General features: G+C 47.8%; 1 protein-coding gene across 3 annotated transcripts in view; it reads left to right on the top strand.

Moving 5' to 3' along the window:
- CDAN1 (codanin 1) overlaps positions 1-21,794 on the top strand; it is a 162,905-nt gene that overhangs the window by 36,949 nt on the left and 104,162 nt on the right. For 2 of the 3 annotated variants that reach the window (XM_077261534.1, XM_077261552.1), the window contains exons 10-14: positions 79-159; positions 579-654; positions 9,496-9,710; positions 10,596-10,710; positions 11,253-11,396. In XM_077261534.1, the coding sequence (XP_077117649.1) occupies positions 79-159; positions 579-654; positions 9,496-9,710; positions 10,596-10,710; positions 11,253-11,396 (631 nt within the window). The remainder of the gene's footprint in view (positions 1-78; positions 160-578; positions 655-9,495; positions 9,711-10,595; positions 10,711-11,252; positions 11,397-21,794) is intronic. The other variant, XM_077261543.1, reaches the window with a different exon arrangement.

Raw genomic sequence — 21,794 nt, forward strand, 5'->3', positions numbered from 1 at the left:
TGTGTCCTCCAATGAGTGGCTCGGAGAAAAAGATTTTACGGTAAGTAAACAAAAATCTCCTTTTCCTTTTTTGCATAGTGTCAGCCTCCTAGCAGCAGCAGCATACACCCATGATTGTCCTGTGTCCCCCAATGAAGGCTCCAAGAAAGAGATTTTACGGTAAGTACCAAAAATACCTCTTTCTGTCAATCGGTGCAGGTGCCAGCAGTCAGACCCCACCATCAACCAGTAAAATATCACCTATCCTTTACATAGGCGAATACTTATTTTTACCGGACAAAATACATCATGGAACTTTTCTGACATCTGTAGCCCTCATATCTCCTCTCAAATAATCTGAGCTTACAAAAGACCAAATCGAGGTCCCCAGTTGTCAAAGCAGCGTCATTTCTAATGCCATGGCTCTCTGTAGCAATATGTAGTAATGGTCAATGATGGAGAATACTGTACAGATTTTAAAATTGCAGTAGAAATATATAAAAAATATATTATAAGTTTACTGTTTTTCATAATTTTTCCTTTCCATTTTTGACAATTTCCTGCGAACTAAAACCTTTACCCTTTTTTTGTCTTCTCAGGACTATGATGGTTAATCTCTCTGAAGCCTGGAATTACAGACATTTTGCAAGACTTTTTCAGAGGCAACTTGTTCAGGTAATTTTTCTGCATCTTTGGTCTTTTTGCAATGTTTCTCCATGTGAATAGTGTCTTATCTGTTACCCCTTTAACAACCACCATAACAGTAGCTAAAAATATTTTTCTCCCTTCATTGGGGAACACAGGTAACCATGGTTGTATGCTGCTGTCGCTAGGAGGCTGACACTATGTAAATAAGGAAACGTTAACTCCTCCTCGGCAGTATACACCCCCCGACAGGCACAATGCAACTCAGTTTTTGCTTAGTGTCTGTAGGAGGTAGACCTGGATCTAACCACCAGATCTGCATTATTTTCTTTTACATGGGTTTTTGTATTTTATTAATCATTTCCCTTTCTCTTTCAGATTCACTTCTTCGGGTAACAGGGTGCAGCTTCTCACCCTGTTTTTCTCACATTTAAGCGACCGAGAGAGCAGTGTGGTACTCCCCGCATTGCCCGCTCTCGGACCCGCTGGCAGGTCTTCGTCTCCTGTCACCCTTATGGGTGTGTTAGGGTGACTTCTTGGTGGCCAGTCCTCGGAGAGGGCTGAGAGGAAGACAGTGGTCATCTATGGTGACCTCCCCCCTTCTCGTAAGGGGTTGACGCCGTCTTCTGCAACGTCCGGAGATGGTGCGGGAAGGAGGATCTTACTCCCAGGACCCTTTTCTTCTCCGAGGGATTCTGACGCGATCCTCAGACACCAAGGAGTCGGATTCAAGCAAGGTAGCAAGTAGGACAGGAGCCCACTTTTTCACCCTTTTTCTTGTGTACGCCTACACTTCTGCGCTCCCGAACACAGCTTTGCTCGCTCAAGTTTCTCATGGCCAGAGAGAACTGCATCCATCTTGGTGGGCTCCTGCAGCCTCTTCAGGATTCGGAGGGGGATGCAGTACCTGCGCTGCCTCGGCAATCGCTGGGTGTCTGGTAGGCTCTGCATTCCCTGCCTCCTTCCTCAGCTTTACTCCCTTCAGCAGCATCGCCTTGCGTTCTGCTGCAGTCCTCACTTAAGCAGTATCGCCGGCATAGCGTTCTGCTACAGCCCTCTTCAGCAGTATCGCCTTTATAGCGTCCTGCTGTAGTCCTCATTCAGGCTCTACCTATGCCCAACCCCACACAGGCCTCCGGCTACAAACCCGCATTGACCCATTACGCTTGTGCCCGCTGTAAGTGAAAGTGGGCTTCAGGCCAGCTGTCGACTTTCTGTCTGTCCTGCAGTCGTTCCATCATGTCCGTCCCTCAGGAAGCTCCTATTGCTCGGGATGAGTGCACTCCCCGGAGTGGGCTGTTGCTATGTCTGTCAGTCTCAGACCTGACAAAAGTGTCCCAGTCCCTGGTACAGGTCCTGGAACGCTTGCCGCTTCTATCTTCTGCCACCAGTGCCACAATCGCCTCCCACGGCGATTCGCTTGCACCTGACCACGACCCGCACAGGGTCAGATTGGAGAAAGGATCCAGAAAGAGGACCCTGACTAGCTCATCATCCAGCTCTCCGGAACCCCCGGCACCATCTAGAATACCCCTCTCCACCCGTTCCCCCTCCTCTGAGGCGGACTTCGGGTCGGATGTACTTTCGCACTCAGAGTCTGATTCCGATACAGATCAGACCTCTGGCACGCAGGACATGGTAGATAGCCTTATTTCGGCTATTATTCAAACCCTTGAACTTAAAGGGCCACTGTCACCCCCCTCCAGCCGTTATAAACTAAAAGAGCCACCTTGTGCAGCAGTAATGCTGCATTCTAACAAGGTGGCTCTTTTAGTTTTAGGTTCAAGTATACCCCAAATAAAGCGTTTTTATACTTAGCCACAATTCCTGTCTCTAGCCAGGTAGGCGGGTCCTCACTCCCCAGCTTGGCCAGCTCCTCTGCCGTCACTCACATCTTCCTGCGCCTTCGGCGCCGCCCCCTCAGCACTGTTATCGTTTCAAAACCGGCGCCTGCGCTGTGTACTGGTGTCCTGCGCAGACGCAGTAAGCTCTGGCCGTCTGATGTCCCAGCCAGGCTTGCACACTGCGCCTGCGCGGGCATTGCGGCCAGCCACCTTTGGAATCCCAGCCCCGCACTGTTATGCATTATGCACAGTGTGGGGCCGGGATTCCAAAGGTTCCACCTATACAGAATATTCCGTGTAATGGCTGATACCAGAGAACAAAAGACATCCACAGAACACCAGGATGGATCGCTGCACAGCAAATAGCTGTAGGACCTGCGATGACGTCACTGCCATGTGATTGCCCTAATCACATGGCAGTGACGTCATCGCAGGTCCTACAGCTATTTGCTGTGCAACGATCCATCCTGGTGTTCTGTGGATGTCTTTTGTTCTCTGGTATCAGCCATTACACGGAATATTCTGTATAGGTGGAACCTTTGGAATCCCCGCCCCGCACTGTGCATAATGCATAACACTGCGGGGCGGGGATTCCAAAGGTGGCTGGCCGCAATGCCCGCGCAGGCGCAGTGTGCAAGCCTGGCTGGGACATCAGACGGCCAGAGCTTACTGCGTCTGCGCAGGACACCAGTACACAGCGCAGGCGCCGGTTTTGAAACGATAACAGCGCTGAGGGGGCGGCGCCGAAAGCGCAGGAAGATGTGAGTGACGGCAGAGGAGCTGGCCAAGCTGGGGAGTGAGGATCCGCCTACCTGGCTAGAGACAGGAATTGTGGCTAAGTATAAAAACGCTTTATTTGGGGTATACTTGAACCTAAAACTAAAAGAGCCACCTTGTTAGAATGCAGCATTACTGCTGCACAAGGTGGCTCTTTTAGTTTATAACGGCTGGAGGGGGGTGACAGTGGCCCTTTAAGGAGGAGGATTCCACCTCTCAGGAGGACTCCGTTTCATTGAAACAGGTGAAACGGCCCTCTAGAGTTTTTCCCAATCACAGAGAGTTTAAGAATATTACCTCTAGACACTGGGAACAACCCGGAAAACGTTTTCCAGGAAGAAAGTGTCAGGATATCTTGTACCCCTTTAATCCAGACCTAGTCAGCAAATGGTCTGATTCCCCTAAAGTAGACCCGCCTGTCTCTCTTTTATCCTCGCAGACAGTTCTGTCTATCCCTGATGCAGCATCTCTTAAGGACGCTACGGACAGGCAAATTTAGGCTTTAACCAAATCAGCTTTTGAGGTGTCTGGCGCCTCTCTCTGCCCGAATTTCACCTCCTCTTGGGTGGCAAAAGCCGTGTCTCCCTGGGCCAAGATACTTCACAGGGGCATCGTTGCTTCGGCTCCTTCGGAAGAACTAGCTGATTTAGCAGACCAGATTGCACACGCGGGGAAATATCTGTTAAATGCCTCCTTGGATGCGGCTGCTTGTTCCGCAAGAGCAAACAGCAACATCATTGCCATTCGCCGTGTCCTTTGGCTGAAGGCGTGGAATGCTGACCCCGCTTCTAAAAAGTCCCTCACTGGTCTTCCGTTCCAGGGCCTCCAGGCTCTTCGGCACTAAGCTAGACCAGATCATCTCCGACGCTACAGGTGGAAAGAGCACCCCTCTCCCTCAATCCAGGCCTAAGCGCCCCTTTAATCGTAGGGGACCCCAGTTCTTTCGTCCCTTCCGGCCCTTCTCCTTCTCTGGCGGTTCCTCCCAGCAGGAGCGTTCTTCTGCTCAGGGGGGACGGAGAAAACCTTCTTACATGCCTTCCCCTCATTGGAGGGTTAAGAGCCGCTCCTCTAAACTTTCCGGATCTCGCGGCCACAGATTCTCTTCAAAATGACGGGTCACCCCCACCTGGAAATCCTTCCAGGGTGGGAGGCAGGCTTCTTCTGTTCACAGAGGCTTGGTTATCAGTAGTCGACGACGCCTGGGTCAGGGAGATCGTCACATCAGGCTATAAAATAGAATTTTCTTAGCCCCCAGGAAGACGTTTCTTCCTCTCCCGTCCACCCAAGCAGCCGTCCCATGCCCCAGGGCTCCTCCAGGCCGTCGATGCCCTCCTCACCTCACGAGTGATCGTTCTTGTTCCTTACCGCGAGCAGTTTTCGGGTTTTTACTCAAATCTGTTCGTGGTTCCGAAAAAATACGGCTCTCCGCCCGACTTTGGATCTCAAACAGTTGAACTGCCACCTTCGGGTTTAACACTTCAAGATGGAGTCACTGCGCTCGGTGATCGCTTCCATGGAACCGGGGGGAATATCTGTGCTCTTTGGACATTCAGGATGTGTACCTGCACATTCCCATTTGTCAGCAGCATCAGAGGTTCCTTTGTTTCGCGATCCAGGAACAACATTACGAGTTTACAGCTCTCCCGTTCGGCCTAGAGTCCGCCCCCAGGGTCTGTACGAAAGTAATGGCAGCGTTCATGGCCATCCTTCGTTCAAAGGGGATCCTCATCCCCTATCTCGACAACCTTCTGGTCAAGGGTCCGTCTCACCAGGACTGCGACCAGAGTCTCCCGATCACTCTGGACATGCTGATCCGCCTCGGCTAGATAATCAACAGGGACAAGTCGACCTTGAGTCCAACTCAACGCCTCAAGTTCCTGGGCATGGAATTCAACACCATCCAAGCTCTGGTCTTCCTCCCGAAAGAGAAGTTCTTCTCTCTCCACCAGGGCATCAAAGCCTTAAAGTGCCAGGTTCCTATGCCTCTACGGCTCTGTATGAAAGTTCTAGGGAAGATGGTCGCTTCCATGGAAGCAGTACCTTACTCTCAATTTCACTCTCGCCCTCTCCAGCTTGCTCTCCTGTCTGCCTGGGACAAGAACCCACTTTCCCTAGATATCCCAATTCACCTTCCTCTCAATGTGAGACAGTCTCTCACTTGATGGACGCTTTCCGCCTCCATCCTGCTCGGGAGGTAATTTCTCCCCCTCGCTGGCAGAGCATCACCACCGACGCCAGTCTTCAGGGGTGAGGTGCGGTCTTTCTCCATCATACAGCGCACGGTCGCTGGAAGGTTCAGGAGACCCTTCTCCCCATCAATCTCTTGGAGATCAGGGTGATCTTCCTCGCCCTCCTCCACTGGCAGCCCCTCCTCGCGGGAAATTCGTTCCACGTTCAGTCGGACAACGCCACGGCCATGGCTTACATAAACCATCAGGGAGGGACTCGTAGCAAGCAAATCATGAGGGAGGTGTCAAACATTCTACGCTGGGCAGAGAACCATGTTCCCGCCATCTCAGCTTTCCACATTCCAGGGGTGGACAATTGGAAAGCCGACTTCCTCAGCCGTCATTGCCTCGCGTCAGGCGAGTGGTCCCTCCATCCCACCGTCTTCAACCAAATATGTCAGAGATGGGGAGTTCCGGACGTCAACCTAATGGCCTCCCGAGCGAACCGCTAGGTTCCCCAATATGTAGCCAGGTCTCGGGACCCGATGGCCGTCGGTTGCAACGCCCTGGTGATCCCGTGGGCCCAGTTCCACATGCCCTATCTTTTTCCTCTTCCCTTGATCCCAAGGGTTGTAAAAAAGATAAAGGTAGAGTGGGTCCCCGTTCTCTTAATAGCTCCAGATTGGCCTCGCAGAGCCTGATATGCGGAGCTAGTAATCATGCTGTCAGACGTCCCCTGGAGACTCCCAGACCGTCCGGATCTTTTATCGCAGGGGCCCCTCTTCCACCCGAATTCTCGGTCTCTGAATTTAATGGTATGGCCGTTGAGGCCGCGGTCCTAAGGGACGCAGGGTTTTCTCACAGCGTCATACAAGACCATGATAAAAGCTAGGAAACCGGCTTCTTCTCGCGTCTATCATAGATGTTGGAAGGCCTTTTTCCGATGGTGCGACGACAACAGCTTGTTCCCTATGTTTTTTTTCCCTTCCTTCAGTCCTTGGCTTCCTTCAAGCGGGTCTCGATTCGGGCCTTTCTTTGAGTACTTTAAAGGGCCAGGTCTCCGCCCTGTCCATCCTTTTCCAAAGGGACCTATCTTCCCCTTCCCCAAGTCAGGACCTTCCTCCAAGGTGTTGCCCACATAGCACCTCCTTATCATTCCCCGGTTGAGCCATGGGATCTCAACCTCGTTCTCGGCGCCCTCCAACGCGCGCCTTTTGAACCAATCCAGGACATTTCCTTTTTCTCTCCTATCTTGGAAGGTGGCCTTCCTGGTCGCCATCACCTCTATTAGGGTATCCGAGTTAGCGGCATTATCTTGCCGTTCTCCTTTCCTAATTCTGCACCAGGACAAAGTAGTCCTGCGGCCTGTTCCTTCCTTTCTACCAAAAGTAGTTTCAGCTTTTCACCTCGAGGACATCGTCCTTCCTTCCTTGTGCCCTTCCCCGGTCTATCCCTTGGAGAAATCTCTCCACAAGTTGGATTTGGTCAGGGCTATCCGAGTCTATCTTACCAGAGCTGCTTCTTTTTGACAGTCTGATCCTCTGTTTGTCGTCTCTGAAGGTCGTCGAAAAGGACTCCCCGCTTCTAAATCCACTATTGCTCGTTGGATTCATTTGGCGGTTCTGAAGGCATACCGCGTTCAGGATAAACAGCCTCCTCCCGGGGTGAGGGCTCACTCTACCCGGGCTGTGGGAGCTTCTTGGGCCGTTCGTCACCAGACTTCGGCTTTGCAGGTTTGCAAAGCTGCAACCTGGTCGTCCCTTCACACCTTGGTAAGGTTCTACAAGGTGCATACGCAGGCCTCTGTGGATGCAGGCCTGGATAGGAAGATACTGCAGGCGGCGGTTTCTCACCGGCCGACCTAAGTCTTCTTTTCTCTGACTATTTTTTTCCCACCCTTGGGACTGCTTTTGGACGTCCCATGGTTACCTGTGTCCCCCAAGGAAGCGAGAAAGAAAGAGGGATTTTTTTTCTTACCGTAAAATCTTTCTTGGAGCCTTCATTGGGGGACACAGCACCCTCCCTTTATTTTGTACCGTGTTGGCCAACGTGCCGTTGTTTTTGGGTTGGTACATAGATTGAGTTCCTTATACTTACTCCTACGACTGCTTTAGCACCAAACTGAGTTGCATTGTGCCTGTCGGAGGGTGTATACTGCCAAGGAGGAGTTAACGTTTCCTTATTTGCATAGTGTCAGCCTCCTAGCGACAGCAGCATACACCCATGGTTACCTGTGTCCCCCAGTGAAGGCTCCAAGAAAGAGATTTTACGGTAAGAACCAAAAATCCCTCTTTCACTGTTTGTATGGGAGGCACATACTGGCTTACAGGGTACTTGTTGTTTTCGGAAACTTGTCAGAATAGACCTATGTGCATATGAAGAAAAGCAATTACCGTATTTTTCGGATTATAAGACACTTTTTTCCCTCCAAATTTGGCGGGAAAATGGGGGTGCATCTAATATGAATATACCTTACCGGCCGTGGTGGAGTGGGGTCCCATGGGTCGCTGCTGGAAGAGGCAAAAGTGGAGCGTTGCTGCAGGCCTCAGGCTGGGATGAAGGGGTGTTCGGATGTGCGATGCTGCCGGTGTTCGGTGGTGCGGCGGCTCCGCTGACATTTTATGACAGCCCGGATCCCTCGCACTTCCATGATTTACTATGCGGTGGACTCCGGGAATATGGCTGGGGGCGGGGCATGCGCAGATGGAGATCTGGGGAGTTGATATCTCAGCGCCAAGATCTCCATTTGTGCATGCGCCGCCCCCAGCAGACATTTTCCCGGAGTCCACCGCATAGTAAATCATGGAAGTGCGGAGGCTCCAGGCTTTCAAAAAATGTCAGTGGAGGCCCCGCACCACCGAACACCCACAGCGTCGCACATCCGAACACCCCCTCATCCCGGCCTGCAGCAACGCTCCACTCTTGACTCCTCCAGCAGCGACCCTGGGACCCCACTTCACCACAGCCACTACCCCCGGTAAGCAATAAGATGCATGGATTGTAAGAAGCACCACCATTTTATTAAAAAAGAAAAAAAGGGGGGTTTCCTGTTTTTTCTTCTCAAAATTTGGGGTGCGTCTTATAATCCAGTGCATCTTATAAACCGCAAAATAAGGTAAATTTAGCCCTTTTTTTAGCCTTTTTACGCAGTTTCCCCTCTGCATGTACTGGTTTTAATTTACGGTTTCCTCTGAGTTGTCAAGCGGATACTAGCTGCAATGTCTCCCATGTACAGCATGAAAGCTATGTGAGCGATTCCCTGTGTTTATTTAGTACCTGTTCAAAAGCAGCTGCTTCATGGAGGAGCAGAAGCTTTCTCTTGCTTTGGGGTGAGGTAAAACACTCACTTGCTTGGCTTCTCCTTTCTCCCTTGTCCAAAAACTCCAGTGGCCAGCTATAATTTGGAGACAGCGGACAGTCTCTCTTGTCATGCGCAAGACAGATTTTAGCTGTATGTTAATGAAAATAATGAATTCAGGACGTAGGTGGGCTTAGAATGGTGGTTACGTGGAGAAAAAAAGGAGAATTCTCAGATAAAATATGTTGTGTATTTTCTTATCTATGCCTGTACTTTTTATGAAGTCTTTTGGAAGGAGAATGACCATTTAAATCAAATAACCTATTTAAAGGGGTTCTCCGGGCTGGTGGAATAAGTCTGCAGACTAGCGAATTGTGACAGCGTGTACTAAGCAATCTTCTCACGATTTGCTTCTGTTCCCAACATGTTAACATATGGAAGAAGTGGTGTGTGGCTGTATTATGTAGGCTTCCTTCAATAAAAATGATACCTTTTGTGATTTGATTTGCCAGTCATGAGTTGTCTACTGTAAAATCCAAAAAAACATGGATTGTCAATACTCATGGAGGGAGCAGTTGATGTACCCGCAGTGCACTTCTATGCTTGCTTATGGTTTCTACACTAAATGATTGGCTGATCAGATCTTGACAAAAAGGGTATCCCTTTGCGGAATAGAAGCGCCAGTGCAGCCATACAACTACTTCCATACATAAAACCATGTTCACAGGTTCCCATTGTTAGATGCTTAAGACGTCCATTGAAGTTATCTTTTAATTCTATTCAGATGTGTAAAGGGCCCACTGGAGGAATGGGTGGTGTGGGCAGCGGTGACCATCCTGACCAAGATGTGCTCAACATGCTTGGGTCCGATAACCTCAACAGGCTGAAGCGTCTACAGGAGAGATTCGTGACTCCTCAGAGTGTTGGGGGCCCTTGTCCTCCTCCATCTTTTCCTGGGTACCAGGAGTTTTTCAGAGACTTCATTCTTAGTGCTGGAAGGTGAGCATTGATGAAAGTTTCCTTCTAAGGAATGTGTAACCTCCCATGTGCAGTGTCTTCCTTCAAGAGCTTTCTCCTCTAGATGTGTGCTATCTTTACGGCTATTGTTACCAAACAAATATTTAGGAAAAATTGCAATTGGAAAAAAAATAATGTAAAAATGCATCTTCTGGTACTTGATTTGTAGCGGTGCATAGAAAATAGAGATTCCTATAATTATTTGTTTAAATTAGATGTCCATTTACTTGATGGCTGTTTTTTGAAAAGCCATGTTTTCAGGGTGCATTTTCTCCCATTGAAATGGGCCCAACTCATTATAGAGACTGTGTGGCCGGTTGATCAAGACTGGAGAAGCGTTTGCTCATGTTATGCCAGTCTTGGAGTAAAGAAAAAGGTGCCGAAGAGGCCACTAAATTTATTCAACATCTCTTATAAGTTGCGGGCACCACACAAAAAACAGTCAAAAAAGTAAAGTAGCTTTTCTGGCATGAAAAACACCAGCACGTTTCAAGAATTGGGTGGGTGTAACCAAGTCCTGTCATCCCCCAGCTCTGCACATTTCGGTGCAGCTGATCCAAAATGACATTAAAGTGCCCAAAGTTGCAAAATGTTTGCACAACTCTGCTTTGTACAAACTGTTTGCGACTTTTAAAACTTTAACACCACTTTGCGGCAAAAAGCTATAATGAATTTCAACACAATGCTGCATGAGAAAAAAAAAGAAATATAGATAGATCTAGATATTGTCCAAGCTCACCCATAAACATGCACACTTGACTGAACTTGTATATTTCAATGCAATTAGGAAAAGACTGACTTAAAATTCCTGGTCAGTTTGATGTCAGGTATCACTATTTTGACCAGTATTTGTTTTTGCTGATGCAGCTTCCACTTTAATCAGCACCTAATGGATATTTTATGCCAAGAAATACAAGAGCTGGATGCCATTTCCATTGTGGGACATGAGACAACCGATGTGGAGTCTGATATGGAAGAGCAGGTAACAATTCTACTGTTCATTTTATTTCCAGAACTTCTGTGACTGAAAGCAGAATTTAAATGGTTAAACAGCAGTCATTGGAGTTTACTCCGGTCGCTGCTGTTACAGACAAATCCTGTCTGTACAACAGCCAACTTTGCTGAGTGTAGAGCAGCACTCTGCTCTGGTTATTCTCCATTTGCAAGTTAATGGACCCCATGCACATTGGACTAAGGTGGTTTCTCTCTTCCTGTGTCTCGATCTGTCTTTCACGGTCTCTTATTAGCACAAGGTGCCCACCCAAAGGCAAGGGGTATATGAAACCTCTGAAAAAAAGAGAAATTATGGCTAAACTTAATCTTCCGTATTATACCAGTGCAGTTGCCTAAGGAAGGATTGTGTCATTTTTAATCTTTTTTATGTTAATATCTACTTTCAAGTCATATTAAGTTAAAACCAGTCTTGTTGTTTTATATTTCTTGTTTATCAGATATTAAAAAGGTAAGCTTGTTCACAGAAAGAACAGTTCTTTAACATCTGGTTTAATTTATCACGTCTCTTAGGATGATAAAGTACGGTTTGCTTCAATTCTGCTGACACTTCGGCTTTTGGCAAAGTTTCTTGGGTTTGTGACCTTCTTACCCTACAGAACCACAGAGTCCCTTTCTCGTGAATTACAGGAGTCTGCAGTTTCCTTGCGGAATCAGGTAATATATGTGAAGACTGGATCTCTTGCTGTGATCTAGTTCCTTTGGGCATCAGATATTTTAAAATCATAGGCGCAGAATGATAACTACTGTCTTGGTTAGAACACTAGACCATGCAGAATAAAAAAAAATAAAACTGAGGATTCTCACAGTGACACTGTCATTAATAACTATTTCACCAAATCTCTTAACCCCTTCCCGACATCTGACGGTATAGTACGTCAGATGTCGGGACCCCTGCTTTGATGTGCGCTCCGGCGGTGAGCGCACATCAAAGTCGCGACATGTCAGCTGTTTTTTACAGCTGACATGTGCGCGCAATAGCGGCGGGTGAAATCGCAATCACCCGCCGCTATTAACTAGTTAAATGCCGCTGTCAAACGCAGACAGCGGCATTTAACTACCGCATCCGGCCGTGCGGCCGGATATGAGCGCATCGCCGACCCCCGTCACATGATCGGGGGTCGGCGATGCTTGTACATTGTAACCATAGAGGTCCTGGAGACCTCTATGGTTACTGATCGCCGGTGGCTGTGAGCGCCACCCTGTGGTCGGCGCTCACAGCACACCTGCAATTCTCCTACATAACAGCGATCTGATGATCGCTGTTATGTAGCAGAGCCGATCGCGTTGTGCCTGCTTCTAGCCTCCCATGGAGGCTATAGAAGCATGGCAAAAGTAAAAAAAAAAAGTAAAAAAAAATGTGAAAAAAATAAAAAAAAATATAAAAGTTTAAATCACCCCCCTTTCGCCCCAATCAAAATAAATCAATAAAAAAAAAACCCAACCTACACATATTTGGTATCGCCGCGTTCAGAATCGCTCGGTCTATCAATAAAAAAAAAGCATTAACCTGATCGCTAAACGGCGTAATGAGAAAAAAAATCGAAACGCCAGATTTACGTTTTTTTGGTCGCCACGACATTGCATTAAAATGCAATAACGGGCGATCAAAAGAACGTATCTGCACCAAAATGCTATCATTAAAAATGCCAGCTCGGCACGCAAAAAATAAGCCCTCACCTGACCCCAGATCACGAAAAATGGAGACGCTACGAGTATCGGAAAATGGCGCAATTTTGTTTTGTTTTGTTTTTTGCAAAGTTTGGAATTTTTTTTCACCACTTAGGTGAAAAATAACCTAGTCATGTTAGGTGTCTATGAACTCGTACTGACCTGGAGAATCATAATGGCAGGTCAGTTTTAGCATTTATTGAACCTAGCAAAATAGGCAAGCAAAAAACAAGTGTGGGATTGCACTTTTTTTGCAATTTCACTGCACTTGGAATTTTTTTCCCGTTTTCTAGTACACGACATGGTAAAACCAATGATGTCGTTCAAAAGTACAACTCGTCCCGCAAAAAATAAGCCCTCACATGGCCAAATTGACGGAAAAATAAAAAAGTTATGGCTCTGGGAAGGAGGGGAGCGAAAAACGAAAACGGAAAAACGGAATAAGCTCCGGGGGTGAAGGGGTTAAAACATGTTTTTTTATTAAATACAGTGCCTACAAGTAGTATTCAACCCCCTGCAGATTTAGCAGGTTTACACATTTGGAATTAACTTGGCATTGTGACATTTGGACTGTAGATCAGCCTGGAAGTGTGAAATGCACTGCAGCAAAAAAAATGTTATTTCTTTGTTTATTTCTTTTTAAAATTGGGAAAAGTTGTTTCAGAGGGTCATTTATTATTCAACCCCTCAACCCACCAGAATTCTGTTTGGTTCCCCTAAAGTATTAAGAAGTAGTTCAGGCACAAAGAACAATGAGCTTCACATGTTTGGATTAATTATCTCTTTTTCCAGCCTTTTCTGACTATTTAAGACCCTCCCCAAACTTGTGAACAGCACTCATACATGGTCAACATGGGAAAGACAAAGGAGCATTCCAAGGCCATCAGAGACAAGATCGTGGAGGGTCACAAGGCTGGCAAGGGGTACAAAACCCTTTCCAAGGAGTTGGGCCTACCTGTCTCCACTGTTGGGAGCATCATCCGGAAGTGGAAGGCTTATGGAACTACTGTTAGCCTTCCACGGCCTGGACAGCCTTTGAAAGTTTCCTCCCGTGCCGAGGCCAGGCTTGTCCGAAGAGTCAAGGCTAACCCAAGGACAACAAGGAAGGAGCTCCGGGAAGATCTCATGGCAGTGGGGACATTGGTTTCAGTCAATACCATAAGTAACGTACTCCACCGCAATGGTCTCCGTTCCAGACGAGCCCGTAAGGTACCTTTACTTTCAAAGCGTCATGTCAAGGCTCGTCTACAGTTTGCTCATGATCACTTGGAGGACTCTGAGACTGACTGGTTCAAGGTTCTCTGGTCTGATGAGACCAAGATCGAGATCTTTGGTGCCAACCACACACGTGACGTTTGGAGACTGGATGGCACTGCATACGACCCCAAGAATACCATCCCTACAGTCAAGCATGGTGGTGGCAGCATCATGCTGTGGGGCTGTTTCTCAGCCAAGGGGCCTGGCCATCTGGTCCGCATCCATGGGAAGATGGATAGCATGGCCTACCTGGAGATTTTGGCCAAGAACCTCCGCTCCTCCATCAAGGATCTTAAGATGGGTCGTCATTTCATCTTCCAACAAGACAACCAACCAAAGCACACAGCCAAGAAAACCAAGGCCTGGTTCAAGAGGCAAAAAATCAAGGTGTTGCAGTGGCCTAGTCAGCCTCCTGACCTTAACCCAATTGAAAACTTGTGGAAGGAGCTCAAGATTAAAGTCCACATGAGACACCCAAAGAACCTAGATAACTTGGAGAAGATCTGCATGGAGGAGTGGGCCAAGATAACTCCAGAGACCTGTGCCGGCCTGATCAGGTCTTAGAAAAGACGATTATTGGGGGGGCGTGGCGATGTAGCGGAGCTGAACAGACGCGTCAGGCTGGAGCTCCCATAATCCTGCAGAATCCTGCATTATATACTTACCCCAGAGGTATTCCGTGAGCACCGCTGGAATCCTTTGGGTGCCTGGGGGTCCCCGGCTTCTGAGAGGGCGCGAGGTGCGGCTTCGGTCGGGCAGGATCCCCGAGACACGCGGACGGAGGACAGAGACGGCAGGAGTCGGCGGCCATTTTCCTTGCAGCGGTGGAGTCGGAAGGCGCGAAGTGTGCCCTGAAGCTCAGGAGGGAGCTGGCTGAAACTTGCCACAACTAACGGAGGTACTGAGGGGGATTGTGCGGTGTGAGTCCTGGAAGACGGACCCCGCATTCCTCTCGTTGCTACCGCACTATATTATATAGAGCCGACCGGCTCCGGTGCCGCCCATAACATTAAAACCTCTCCCCTGCACGGCTACCCAGACAGGAGTTATAAATCCGCCGTGACCTACGGACAGCCGACCCTATAACTCTGCAGCTATTGGGAGACAGAGCCTACAAATATTATAAGAAACAGCCTTATTTGTGGTGGGAGCTGCTCCTGGGATTCTCCCCTCCTTTGCATCCATAGTAGTGAGCCCTGCTGCTTCGGCAAGGTTGCACAGGGAGGACCCTGCAGGCTGTGTGTGCATTGTGACTTAGTGGCTTGTTAATTAAGCCATATTCTGCTGCAGCGATATTTCAATCCATAACACCCAATATGAGCCGCTCTAAAAACTCGGGCACAGCTGATAAGCTTAAAAAGTTTGCACGACTGGATCCACCTGATAGTATACGCTCAAAAAAAACTCTTCCTTCGCCTGTGAGCAGACTTGAAAACCAATCAAAAAACTACGCCTCTGATGGTGAGGAAGATGGAGATCAGGAGGACTTGACATTGAAACAGGCATCCGAGCAATTAATGCAAGCTATATCACTGACCAGGACATCACTATCGGGGAAGATAGAGGAGGTGCACTCTGAAGTGGGGCGCCTCCGACAGGACATGCAGACCATGGGAGGTCGTATTACAGAGGTTGAATCACGTGTGTCACGCTTGGAAGATAATTATGGGCCTATGGAGACTAAATTGACAAAGGTAGCTGGCTCTATAAATGCATGGAAACAGAAGGTGGACGATCTTGAAAACAGACTGAGACGGAATAATATTCGCATCATTGGCCTGCCGGAGCGGTCGGAGGGTCAACACCCCGAAACATTCCTGGAGGATTGGCTTAAGGATACTTTGGGAGAAGGATTCTCCGCCACCTTTTCTGTGGAAAGAGCCCATAGAGTGCCGACAAAGTCTCCTATTCCCGGCACTCCACCGAGACCCTTTCTGGCACGTCTCCTTAATTGTAAAGACAGAGACACTGTCCTTCGCTTGGCTAGACAAAAAAGTCCTATCAAGTATAACAATGCCACTATCTCTGTGTTTCCAGATTTTTCCATGGAATTGCAAAAACAACGATCTCAATTTATGGAGATTAATAAACGGCTCAGAGAGAAAAACATTTTATATTCAATGCTCTACCCTGCCAGGCTCAGAGTGGTATACCAAGGCTCTTCTTCCTTTTTTGCAACTCCGGCTGAGGCTGAGGAGTGGATGCGGTCGTGTTTGGGGGCAGGCGGGGGAGGAGAGAAGTCCTAAGAGGACTGCTGTCTTCATTTATCTAGAATTTGGAACTTTCTCGCCGGATTTTCCTTGACGGTGAGGGGAGCTCCTTTGCCAGCGTCCTGGGAAACAACTTTACCGAACTCTGCGTTCAGAGATGGTATCCCCTTTTTTGAACTGGGTTATCTGGAGCACGAATTTTTGCTCCCTTATGAAACACTTCTTGTTTTTCAATGTTTTGGTTTTGTTTATTGTTAAGCTACTTAGAAATTACTGCCGTGTTTTTCTCCACTACAGGTGTAACAGAAGTTCGACGTGATGCTATACATTCTAGACTGATGAGATATGGCGTCTGACATTACATGCATGACCTGGAATGTAAGGGGCCTTGGGTCGCCTCGTAAGAGAGTCAAAGTATTTTCTCAGATACGACGTTATCACCCTCATATAGTAGCTTTGGTCGAAACACATCTGACTAGGGACTCGGCCCGTTATGTGCAAAAACCTTGGGTACAATGGTCTGTGCATGCATTTCACACTAGTTACTCTAGAGGAGTATCTCTGTTAATTCATAAGGATATCAGATGGGAGGTCAGAGAGGTTCGGAGAGATCCGGAAGGTCGTTTTGTGTTTGTGTACGCGAATGTGAATTCAGAGGACTATGTTATAATGTGTATATATAACCCTCCCCCTGCTAAGATGTCGGTTGTTAAGAAAGCGGTTGACTTTGCCTTAAATTATCCAGATGCGCATGTTCTGTGTATGGGAGATTTCAATATGCTAATGGATGAATGTATGGATAGACTCCGTCTTGATGGAAAGATCACGGATGTAAATCCTTCATCATCTCGATTGTCAATATTCATGGAAGGCACTGGTTGGTTAGATCTCTAGAGAACACGCCACCCCGACGTAAAGGAGTTTACTTGTCACTCATCTGTCAGACGCACTTTATCTCGCTTAGACTACATATTTGGCTCTAGTAGCTTGGCGGCACGGGTGGGGGAGGTGTGTCATGGGAGTAGAAGTGTCTCAGACCATAGTCCAGTGATTCTTAAACTTAAGCTGAGTCGGGTGAGGAACATTATAAATTGGAAAGTGAATCCATTCTGGCTGAAGTTAATAGGCCCAGAAGACCGGACTGTTGACCAACTGGACTGTTTCATTACATCCCACCCTATGCCGCAAAATATTACTATTCTTTGGGATACCCTCAAAGCATATCTGAGGGGATGTTTGTCCTCTACCATCTCATATATTAAGCGCCTGACTTCAAAGGAAGATGATGACATGGATAGACGATTGAGAGACTCAGAGGCGGCCTATATAGCTAATCAGACAAGTGAAAACAGGACGGAGTGGTTACACCTGCACAGACTTCATAGTCAATATACTGACACTAAATCCAAGCGTAAATTATTTTTTACTAAGCAGACTTACTTTGAACTGGGAAACCAGTCCAGTAAACTCCTAGCATATATGGTACGTCAGCACAATACATCCAACACCATACTTAAAATCCGGAAGTCAGACGACTCTGTAGTGACCTCGACAGACGACATACTCCAATGCTTTTGTGATTATTATAAAAAACTATATAGCTCCAAAGGAGATTCTGATACTTTGGAATGTCTAAACTATCTATCAGACCTAGTATTCCCTACGTTGAATGCTGCACAGCAAGTCTTTTTAGATGCAGACTTTACTCTTGATGAGGTAAACAGGGCCATAACAGATATGGCCTCTGGCAAGGCGCCAGGCCCGGATGGTTTCCCTATAGAAGTATATAGAAAATATAGAGATGCTCTGGCACCAATTCTTTTGAAAGTATTTCAGGGGATTTGGGAGGGTGGTTCCTTGCCGGATTCTTATTATGAAGCAAATATCATAGTCTTAAAAAAGGAAGGGAAGGACCCCCTAGACTGTGGATCTTATCGCCCTATTTTACTAGTTAATGTGGACTATAAGATTTTCACTAAAATTCTAGCTACTAGGTTAAATACGGTAATATTAGATATAATACATCCGGACCAGACGGGTTTTATGCCGGGTAAGAGTACCTCTATTAACATCAGGAGGGTTCAATCAATAGCTCAATATAGTACGTTAGTACCTGAGAATAAATGGGCCATGGCCTCGCTGGACGCGGCTAAGGCATTTGATTCCCTTGAATGGCCCTTCCTGTCTGCGTGTTTACAACGATTCCAATTTGGTCCCAAATTCCAAAAATGGATTGCAGCATTATATTTGAAACCAAGAGCTCGGATAATTATTAACAATTCTATTTCTGAATCATTCTCCTTAAAGAGAGGGACTCGCCAGGGATGTCCTCTATCTCCGGCCCTGTTTGCCCTAGCGATAGAGGCATTGGCGATTCGTATGAGGTCCTCCAAACTTATTAGGGGTATTACGATAGCAGACCGCACGGATACTATTGGTCTATATGCGGATGATATGGTGGTGTTTCTTGATGAGGTGGAGGAGACCTTGCCACATGTGATTAACACTATAGAGGGATTCGGTAGGCGTTCGGGATTATATATTAACCCCTTCCCGACCCATGACGCCTATGCGGCGTCATGGAATGATCGCATCCCTGCAGATCGGGTGAAAGGGTTAATTCCTATTTTACCCGATCTGCAGGGAGAGGGGGAGTTGTACTTCAGCCTAGGGGGGGTGGCTTTGCCCCCACGTGGCTACGATCGCTCTGATTGGCTGTTGAAAGTGCAACAGCCAATCAGAGCAATTTGCAATATTTCACCTATGAAAATGGTGAAATATTGCAATCCAGCCATGGCCGATGCTGCAATAGCATCTGCCATGGCTGGAAATCATGTACTGGCCCCCCCCACCGCCCCCGATCTCCTCCCCAGTCGTCCGTTCTGTCAGGTACCCCCCTCCGTCCCCCTGTTCGCTCCCCCGTGCTCCTGTCCGCTCCCCCGTGCTCCTGTCCGCTCCCCCCGTCCTCCGATCCCCCCCCCCCTGTGCTCCGATCCACCACCCCCTCATACTTACCGATCCTCCCGGTGTCCGGCCGTCTCCTCGCTGGGCGCCGCCATCTTGGAAAATGGCGGGCGCATGCTCAGTACGCCCGCCGAATCTGCAGGCTGGCAGATTCGTTACAGGTACATTTTGATCGCTGTGGTAGGTTCTACCACAGCGATCAAAATAAAAAAATAATAAATAAACCCCCCCCTTTATCACCCCCATAGGTAGGGACAATAATAAAATGAAGAAAATATTTTTTTTTCTTTTACCACTAGGGTTAGGGTTAGAACTAGGGGTAGGGTTAGGGGTAGGGTTAGGGTTACGGGTAGGGTTAGGGTTAGGGGTAGGGTTATGGCATGTGCACACAGAGCGGATCGGCCGCGGATCGGCAGCGGATTGGCCGCGGATCTGCAGCGGATCCGCAGCGGATCGGCCGCGGATCCGCAGCGGATTGGCCGCGGATCCGCAGCGGATCGGCCGCGGATCCGCAGCGGATCCGCAGCGGATTGGCCGCGGATCTGCAGCGGATTGGCAGCGGATTGGCCGCGGATCCGCAGCGGATTGGCCGCTGCGAATTCGAAGCAGTTTTCCATCAGGTTTACAGTACCATGTACACCTAAGGAAAACCAAATCTGCTGTGCCCATGGTGCGGAAAATTCCGTGCAGAAACGCTGCATTGTATTTTCCGCAGCATGTCAATTCTTTGTGCGGATTCCGCAGCGGTTTACACCTGTTCCTCAATAGGAATCCGCAGGTGAAATCCGCACAAAAAAACACTGGAAATCTGCTGTAAATCCGCAGGCAAAACGCAGTGCCTTTTACCTGCAGATTTTTCAAAAATCGTGCGGAAAAATCTCACACGAATCCGCAACGTGGGCACATACCCTTAGGGTTAGGGTTGGAATTAGGGCTAGGGTTGGAAATAGGGTTAAGAATAGGCTTGTGGTTAGGGTTACGGATAGGGTTAGGGGTGTGTTGGGGTTACAGTTGTGGTTAGGGTTGGGATTAGGGTTACGGTTGGGATTAGGGTTAGGATTAGGGTTGGAATTAGGGTTACGGTTGTGTTGCGGTTAGGGTTGTGGTTAGGGGTGTGTTGGGGTTAGGGTTGTGATTAGGGTTATGGCTACAGTTGGGATTAGGATTAGGGGTGTGTTGGGGTAAGTGTTGAAGTTAGAATTGAGGGGTTTCCACTGTTTTAGGCACATCAGGGGTCTCCAAACGCAACATGGCGCCACCATTGATTCCAGCCAATCTTGCGTTCAAAAAGTCAAATGGTGCTCCCGCCCTTCCAAGCCCCGACGTGCGCCCAAACAGTGGTTTACCCCCACATTTGGGGTACCAGCGTACTCAGGACAAACTGGGCAACAACTGTTGGGGTCCAATTTCTCCTGTTACCCTTGCAAAAATAAAAAATTACTTGCTAAAACATAATTTTTGAGGAAAGAACAATTATTTTTTATTTTCACGGCTCTGCGTTATAAACTTCTGTGAAGCACTTGGGGGTTGAAAGTGCTCACCACACATCTAGATAAGTTCCTTCGGGGATCTAGTTTCCAAAATGGGGTCACTTGTGGGGGGTTTCTACTGTTTAGGCATATCAGGCGCTCTGCAAACGTAACATGATGCCCGCAGACCATTCCATCAAAGTCTGCATTCCAAAACGTCACTACTTCCCTTCCGAGCCCCGGCATGTACCCAAACAGTGGTTTACCCCCACATATGGGGTATCAGCGTACTCAGGAGAAACTGGACAACAACTTTTGGGGTCCAATTTCTCCTGTTACTCTTGCAAAAATAAAAAATTCTGGGCTAAAAAAATATTTTTGAGGAAAGGAAACACATTTATTATTTTCACGGCTCTGCGTTATAAACTTCTGTGAAGCACTTGGGGGTTCAAAGTGCTCACTACACATCTAGATAAGTTCCCTTGGGGGTCTAGTTTCCAAAATGGAGTCAATTGTGGGGAGTTCCTACTGTTTAGGCACATCAGGGGCTCTGCAAACGCAACCTGACGCCCGCAGAGCATTCCATCAAAGTCTGCATTTCAAAACGTCACTACTTCCCTTCCGAACCCCGACGTGTGCCAAAACAGTGGTTTACCCCCACATATGGGGTATCATCGTACTCAGGACAAACTGGACAACAACATTTGGGGTCCAATTTCTCCTATTACCCTTGGGAAAATAAAAAATTCTGGGCTAAAAATCATTTTTGAGGAAAGAAAAATTATTTTTTTATTTTCACGGCTCTGCGTTATAAACTTCTGTGAAGCACCTGGGGGTTATAAGTGTTTACTATGCATCTAGATAAGTTCCTTGGGGGGTCTAGTTTCCAAAATGGGGTCACTTGTAGGGGAGCTCCAATGTTTAGGCACACAGGGGCTCTCCAAACGCGACATGGTGTCCGCTAACGATTGGAGCTAATTTTCCATTCAAAAAGTCAAATGGCACGCCTCCCCTTCCGAGCCTTGCCGTGCACCCAAACAGTGGTTTACCCCCACATATGAGGTATCGGCATACTCAGGAGAAATTGCCCAACAAATTTTAGGATCCATTTTATCCTGTTGCCCATGTGAAAATGAAAGAATTGAGGCTAAAAGAAATTTTGTGTGAAAAAAAAGTACTTTTTCATTTTTGCGGATCAATTTGTGAAGCACCTGGGGGTTTAAAGTGCTCACTATGCCTCTAGATGAGTTCCTTGGGGGGTCTACTTTCCAAAATGGGGTCACTTGTGGAGGAGCTCCAATGTTTAGGCACACAGGGGCTTTCCAAACGCGACATGGTGTCCGCTAACGATGGAGATAATTTTTCATTCAAAAAGTCAAATGGCGCTCCTTCCCTTCCGAGCCTTACCATGTGCCCAAACAGTGGTTTACCCCCACATGTGAGGTATTGGTGTACTCAGGAGAAATTGCCCAACAAAATTTAGG

This window comes from Ranitomeya variabilis, chromosome 1 (genome assembly GCF_051348905.1).
Source record: "Ranitomeya variabilis isolate aRanVar5 chromosome 1, aRanVar5.hap1, whole genome shotgun sequence".
In the NCBI taxonomy this organism is placed as follows: Eukaryota; Metazoa; Chordata; class Amphibia; order Anura; family Dendrobatidae; genus Ranitomeya; species Ranitomeya variabilis.